The sequence below is a fragment of the Schistocerca cancellata genome, chromosome 10 (assembly GCF_023864275.1).
Source record: "Schistocerca cancellata isolate TAMUIC-IGC-003103 chromosome 10, iqSchCanc2.1, whole genome shotgun sequence".
Classification (NCBI taxonomy): domain Eukaryota; kingdom Metazoa; phylum Arthropoda; class Insecta; order Orthoptera; family Acrididae; genus Schistocerca; species Schistocerca cancellata.
The window spans coordinates 72,851,675-72,859,788 of record NC_064635.1 but is presented as its reverse complement, the minus strand read 5'-3'; the positions used below and the strand labels follow the sequence as shown (position 1 = coordinate 72,859,788).

Here is an 8,114-nt window from a genome sequence, read left to right as displayed (position 1 = left end):
GGTTTGATTTTTGATTATTAATTGTACTGTGTTATAAATTATCAATTGGATGATGAAGACTGAATAATAAATTTGCACAAAACTTGTATATGTAATAAGAAATTTCAATAACCTACTTATTTTAGTTGAAGTTGTAATCCATACAAACTTCGGTAGTGAAAGTGCCTAGAGTTGCCATATGGCAACATCAAATATCTCGGTATGGTGGTAATGACTTTCGTGAAAACAACTCTGTTGTGTAATTTATGCCTTTTACAGACATAATAACGCAATTTTTTTAAAAAAAATCACGAAAAAATTAATTCCGGCGCTAATGGGTTAATATAAGATAGAGATATGTACGTTACCTGGCATTGTCAGACTATCAGATAATTAATGTAAAAAACAGTGTATAATGTACTGAATTAACTAAGAAAAATATGAGTGGTATATAAAAAGGAAAGTATGAGTGTCAGAACAGCATGCAGTGCTTTCTCAGTCTACTAGGATCTGGGTTCTGCTCAATCACTACACACTCTCCCTCTGTCTTTCTTATGCTCTGTGTATAAAACAAAAATGCTACTTTATTTTTGCTCAGCTCACCGCCCAGAGGAGCTTTCTCAGGCAGGAACGCAAGAGCCACGTCATCTTCACTATGGCCGTCGAAGTCGTAGTCCGGGTGCGCCTTGCTCCAGGTGGAGACGGCGGTCCAGGTGTTTGTATCCTTCTGGGTCCGCTGGTTGGTTCCCAGGCGGATAGTCAGTTTTTTGAACCTGTGACAGTAAATTTCCTCTTATGGAACAAATTTCCTATTTTCAGTTATGAAGCAGTCTAGCAAGGTCGCTAACTTTTGCTTAGGGGTGTAGTAATCAAAAGTACATCTACAACACTCAAACACAATACTATATAAACATAATTAATTAAACTGTGTTCTTCTAAATTACTAGCATATTGTGGTACCTGTGTACTCAGGCATTTATCAGTGAAACATTTCCCGAATTGTTGTAATATGCTGCAGTCAAGAGTTTACATAAGAAGGGAAATAAATAAGTACCGCCAAATTTCCGCCCTACTCCACTCTTGCCAACAGTCTCGAAAATTTCAGGAAAGGTGATCTACAAGCGGATTCTTAACCACCTGGTTACAAATAATAAACTTTCAATGTCACAGTTAGGATTTCTAAATGGTTACGAAACTGAGAAGGCTATTTACAGAAATACTGAAAATACAATTAATTCGTTAGACAATAAGTGCAGTTTATTGGTATACATTGTGATCTGTGAAAGGTACTGGACGAAGTAAATAACAAAATCCTTTAAATAAATTAGAATATTACAGTGTCCCAGGAAGTAGAGCAGAATGGTTCATATAGTATCTCTCTGATGCGAAACAAAGAGTGTAAGTAGGTAAGAGTCTTTTATTATGGTATCAGCTAACATAAAACTGGTAACTGATGAATCCTAGGTAATTTCTTTTGATTAAACCGTACTACATACAGAGGATTCCTCTGTGTGTATACTTCAAACATGATGACGAGCAGATGTAAGAGCTTGACAGTGTTCAATCCTTGAGATTACTGCTTGATAATAAATTCAGATGACAAGAACATGCCATGAAACAACTGAAGCACCTTAAAAAGAATTAGTTTCATTGCAGATGTTTCGCTTACTTACAGTCCACAATGCCGTACGGTACCATTTTTTGGGTAACTCATCAAGCCAAGTTAAAGTTTTCCTAGGGCAAAAACATATAATACTGCTGTATGAACTCAAGAATATCGTACAGATGTCTATTCAAGGAACTCGGGATACTAACTGCTGTTCCACAGCATGTTTATTCCCTAATGAAATTCATATTAAATAATATACATTTTTCAGACCATTTCATTAGTTAATTAATAATAGAAATGTAAGTAAATTTCACAAAGATAGGAAGTCATTACTTTAGTACCAGAATGGTGTCCATTATTGAGGAATACACATTTATTATAACGTGCTAGCAGTCATAAACAGTTAAACTACTAATAAAAGTCCAGTTGAGATATGTCTTACACTGCATTTCAAAAACGTGTACTAAATAAAAGTTGCGGGGATCAGAACAAGGGAGGCTCTAAATGGAAGTCCTGAATAGGCCAAGATATAGAGAAGGACATGAGAGAGCGAACGAATTTTGTGAGAGACAGCTTATGAATACATTTGTGCAGACTTTTCGATGAGTTTATTCAAGTAGATGTCCTAAAAGGAAGATAACCAGGAAAAGTGGAGTAGGGCTTAATTTATGGAGCAGATGCCTCAAATGAATAGTTTCTGAAATATGTTGACAAGCTGGACCAAGTTTTAGAGAACAATATGAGACAAAATTTTAATTAATGTGAATTGTTAGGTTGTGAACTTGGGGTGAAATAAAAATTATAACGGGGGAAATCGGGAGAGGAAAGATGTATGAAATTATGGGAACGAGTTTGAGGCAGGTAGAAACAGAAGAGTTTTTCATTGAAATGAAAGAAACAGGAATGGGAACAGAGAATTAGAAGACATAGGCAGGCCACAGGAGGGAAATAATAGATCAGGGACAATAGAAGACACGGGGGAATTTTCAGCGAAACTGAGGGACATCCCATTGGGAGCCTGTAAGTTAGAGACAAGAGATGTAAATAATAAATAATAAAAAGCTAAGAGTCTAGTGGAGAATAAACTCAAAGTCTTATGGACATGATAACAGGGCAGCATGCCATAGGAGCTGATAATAACCTGATAGAAAATTTTGGAAATGAGGCAATGTTAATGTTATAAATCATAATCATTCATGTAATGAAGAGAAACTGGGTGCAGAGATATTCACAAATTTCTGCTGTGAATCAGGGGATGACATTTCAAATGAGGAGGAAATGAAAAATAACAATCATGATGAGTTTTGTTATTAAGTTAATGAATAAAGAGGGAGTAAAAGTAAAGAACATTATTTCCAATTATAAAGTTGTAATTGGTCGGCCTGATGCTCGTCAAAAAACTTAAGAATGAACAGGCAGTCCAGTTGTCTGATGTTGGTCTAGAAAGCCGAAAGACAGTTCACAATGAAAAACTGTGAACATTAATGCAGTGTATTTGAGCTTTTAATATGTTTATATACATCGGGTGCTGAGAGAATAATTCATAAATGTTAAAAAATTCTTATTGCCTCAGAAAATTTGGTCAGTTAGCTTCCAGCCCATAGCTTTAACCACAAGCACGTATCTCACACATATTTTTCGCTGGCAGCTGTCTGATTTTCCACTGTTTAACACGGTCGTCTCAGCAGAGGGTGTTCAATACGTCTGGGGTATTCAGTTGCAAGGGTGACCTTTGGCCTGAAATATGCGGTCAGAGTTATTGGCTTTGCTGCTGTGCTCACCCTTGCGAACTGGTTGTGCTTCATATATTTATAGTGTTGCAAATCATGTAATTACAGGAAAGAAATAACAACATGTCGTTTCAGATGTATTGTACTGTGACAGTACATTTATACAAATAATGAATGATGTATACCAAATGTTGTAGGAATTGCTTGAGGTGTTCCTGAGTTATGTTTTTATGTTAGCTTTTTTCGTCCTTACCCAGATCTATACATCATACTTTCGTTTTGTGTCACCAAACTTATTGTACCAACATAGATTTGAGGGCTTCATACAGGCAGGTAAGCCTAATAAAATAATCCTGAAAATGTACTGTATTCACCTTTGGAGGAAGGATTACCACTTCGACGCATTTCCTTTCGAATTATATGTACGTTTTGGTGTATATATTACTTTTTTTATTAAGCTTTATCATTAACAGTATTTATTAATGCCTTAGACACAGCTTTAGGCCCTGACATTACATGACGTAACATTGTATGTTGTTGATCTATTAACACCGCTGCGTGGGTAGAGCACTTAGGTTTATTGTAGATAAAATAACAAAAGAGGTCAGAAACTGGAGTTGTAGCACATTTACTGCAGTCAAAATTTGTAATACGCAAGATTAAATTGTAGGCCATATAAACATCTGATATACACAAAATCAGTGCTATAAAGACGTTTCCTCACCCACGAGCTAAAAGACAGCTCAAGATATTTTTTGGATCACGCTCAGTTTTCGGTTATTTCATACCTAATCAACATGAGAACAGCACAGCCTTAATAAACTTACTCAAGAAAAGTGCATCGTAGGTGTGACAAGGGACTAGCAGCAACACTTTGATTCAGTGAAATACACTATAGTTAACTCTGATAGATTATCCAGATATTTCCAAGGATTCCTGTGTTGTTAGTGAGACCTCATTCATTGCTTTTGGGGCGTGTTTACTTCAAGTTAATGAAGAAGACGACATGCACGATATTTTTATTATAAGCTTTGCTAGATGCACATTACCAGAATGTGTACGTGCCTAGTCTGCCACCGAATTGGAAATTCCAAATGCAGTTTGGGCCTCTAAGAAGCCATGCTTTGTGTGTTGGTCATTTTGGAACAAACCATAGATTACTGTACGTTATTTATCAAGAACAGTAATTTTTATATATGTACAAAAATATGGCTGATATGCTAAATGCTTCCCAGCACTGGTGCCCAAAAAGTGCTGAAAAATTGAAGCAACATTATAAAATACTTAATTAAGTTCTATTTCCAAGAAATGATGTATGATCTGACGTATGGTGTGTTTGCATTCCAGCCGAATGAGAGAATTCCTTAATTTGGTACACATATCATGTGTGGGGGTAGTACAGCGCAACTAAATGTGCAATAAAGATCAAATTGTTCTTCTATTTTCCAAGGATGAGGTGACGAATACAACAGCTGCTTAAGAAATGTCTCACATGTTAGAAAAGAAGTCCGGCAAACAAACGCAATCATGCAGAATTACATCCGATTTCGCAATCAAAGCCGTTAAAAATAGTTTGATTTGATATTGCGCAATCTTTGCCCTCAACCAGAGATGCAGTTACGTATGAAGTAATATTGTATGATATTTTCTCCAAGAATGTTAAATAATATCCTACAAATTCTACTGCAACAGACGCAATCGTTGGAAGAACAGCAAATGATTGCATGCCTAGAGTTGGCAAGCCTGCGACCTTGCTGTCAGCTGACGTACGAAATGTCGCCTGTTGAGCATAGAAAAACATTTTTTCTTGAATTTGAGACCAAAAAAATGCTTATATTAAGTTTTCATCCCAAAAGCAACGCCACAGCAAGTATTTTTCGCATATTTTCAGGTTTATGCGCACTTGTGAACATAGTCAACAGACCAGACACAATGGATAGACTGTCTAGAATTATTCGGACAGACCGGAAATATTTTGCCACTGTGCACAATACAATACACTCCAGCTGGTATAGTATGCAGAACGAAAGAGAAGAATGAATGGACAGATCCATTTCCACCCTTCAGAGGGAAGAATGTTTCTGAGAAGAAAAGACAAACCTTAATCACGCTCATTGAGAGAGCACGCTTTCACTGTTTATTGCTTCAAGAAAGCATGACAAATACAAAGATATCAGGCAACAGAAAGGTATTATTTAGAAAAAGTAGCCGAAACCTTCTATGCAAAAGGAATTCTAAGAGTTAGGTCTATGAAAGATAGTCACGATGCCTCAAGAAGGAAGGTAGCTACTAGCTTATCCTAAAACCAACAATATTAAGCGACTGGTGCCCACCAAGATAAAAAAAAATCTACACAGATGATAATTGTCATTTGTATATTAAATCAAATAAATGGCTGTGCCTGAGTTATTAATAGTGCTTTAGCAGTTAACAGGTGCTGCTTCTGGAAACTTTGGGTGGCCTATGTACATGTGGAATCTGTATGAATCGAAACAAGTCTATGTACTTAGTGTTGTTGGTAGTTAGACGTTAATTACAGGTGGAAAATTTAGACTGTTAGTATTTAGGTTAAGCAAGCTGGTCTACGCTGGTTGTATATGTTAAATCTACTGATTACTGGGCCCTGCACTACCTATGTTACTCGAAAACTACTTGTACTTTGTATGCAAATAGTAGTTATTGGGAATGCAACGCCAGAACCCATTTTAACAGTCATTGGATCTCGACCAACGTGAGCAGCAATGTCGCTATACGACAAACCGCTATCGCGATAGGCTACAATCCGACCTTTATCCAAGTCGGAAACGTGATGGTACGAATTTCTCCTCCTTACACGAGGCATCACAACAACGTTTCACCAGGCAACGCCGGTCAACTGCTGTTTATGTATGGGAAATCGGTGGGAAACTTTCCTCATGTCAACACGTTGTAGGTGTCGCCACCGGCGGCAACCCTGTGTGGATGCTCTGAAAAGCTAAACATTTGCAAATCACAGCATCTTCTACCTGTCGGTTAAATTTCGCGTCTGTAGCACGTCATCTTCACGGTGTAGCAATTTTAATGGCCAGTAGTGTATTTATCAGACCAACAAACAGATCTTGGAGTTATGTAAGCAGTAACAGAGGTTCTGCGATACATCCACTGGGTTATAGGTGAGGGAGGATTATGCTTGATTGAGAACGATCACATACAGTAGATGGTGTGCTATGTGAGGAATCATTTAAAAAATGCAATGTAGGATCGAAGTCAAACGAAATGTACAAAATCCTATCATCATTACACTGACTTTTTTGATCTATAGTACTGTGCTTTCTGGTAGAAACTCTTTTTGCCATTTAGTATCAAGTCCCTACATTTGCGCTGGATTCTATGGATCCAGCCCTGTTCCACTGGCGAATAGTGCGTTGGAAGAATGATTGTCCGTAAGCCTCTGTATTAGCTCTTATTTATCGAATTTTTTCCTCGTGGTCAATATGCGAGATGTATGTGGGGGAAGTAATATGTTGCCTGACTCCTCTTGAAAAGTGCTGTCCCGAAATTTCAGTAGTAAATCCCTCCGTGATGCACAAAGTCTCTCTTGTAACGTTTGCCAGTGGAGTTTGTTTAGCAACTTCCTAACGCTCTCTCGCCATCGTCTATCAGTCCTACCTGATAGGGGTCCCAGATAGATGAACAGTACTCAAGAATCGGGCGAACAAGCGCCTCATAAGCCATTTCCTTCGTGAGTGAGTTACATTTCCTTAAGATTCTTCCGATTAATCTGAGTCTTGTGTCTGCTTTTCCCACTATTTGTTTTATATGGTCATTCCGCTTAAGGTGGCTCTGGATAGTTAGGCCCGGATATTTTACTTCACACGCTGTCTCCGGTTGTTTGTCATCAATAGTGTAAATAGTGTAGCTGTACAGTAGTGGGTTTCTTTTCCTGTGTATGCGCAATATGTTACATTTACAGGGTGTTTCAAAAATGACCGGTATATTTGAAACGGCAATAAAAACTAAACGAGCAGCGATAGAAATACACCGTTTGTTGCAATACGCTTGGGACAACAGTACATTTTCAGGCAGACAAACTTTCTAAATTACAGTAGTTACAATTTTCAACAACAGATGGCGCTGCGGTCTGGGAAACTCTATAGTACGATATTTTCCACATATCCACCATGCGTAGCAATAATATGGCGTAGTCTCTGAATGAAATTACCCGAAACCTTTGACAACGTGTCTGGCGGAATGGCTTCACATGCAGATGAGATGTACTGCTTCAGCTGTTCAATTGTTTCTGGATTCTGGCGGTACACCTGGTCTTTCAAGTGTCCCCACAGAAAGAAGTCACAGGGGTTCATGTCTGGCGAATAGGGAGGCCAATCCACGCCGCCTCCTGTATCTTTCGGATAGCCCAAAGCAATCACCCGATCATCGAAATATTCATTCAGGAAATTAAAGACGTCGGCCGTGCGATGTGGCCGGGCACCATCTTGCATAAACCACGAGGTGTTCGCAGTGTCGTCTAAGGCAGTTTGTACAGCCACAAATTCACGAAGAATGTCCAGATAGCGTGATGCAGTAATCGTTTCGGATCTGAAAAATGGGCCAATGATTCCTTTGGAAGAAATGGCGGCCCAGATCAGTACTTTTTGAGGATGCAGGGACGATGGGACTACAACATGGGACTTTTCAGTTCCCCATATGCGCCAGTTCTGTTTATTGACGAAGCTGTCCAGGTAAAAATAAGCTTCGTCAGTAAACCAAATGCTGCCCACATGCATATCGCCGTCATCAATCCTGTGCACTATATC

The 8,114-nt window shown here is 38.4% G+C and overlaps 1 protein-coding gene across 1 annotated transcript in view; it reads right to left on the bottom strand.

Moving 5' to 3' along the window:
* Positions 1-451: 451 nt before the first annotated feature.
* Positions 452-8,114, bottom strand: part of LOC126106130 (chymotrypsin BI-like) — a 47,655-nt gene continuing 39,992 nt past the window's right edge. The window contains exon 3 of the mRNA XM_049912374.1: positions 452-752. Coding sequence (XP_049768331.1) covers positions 452-752 — 301 coding nt within the window. The remainder of the gene's footprint in view (positions 753-8,114) is intronic.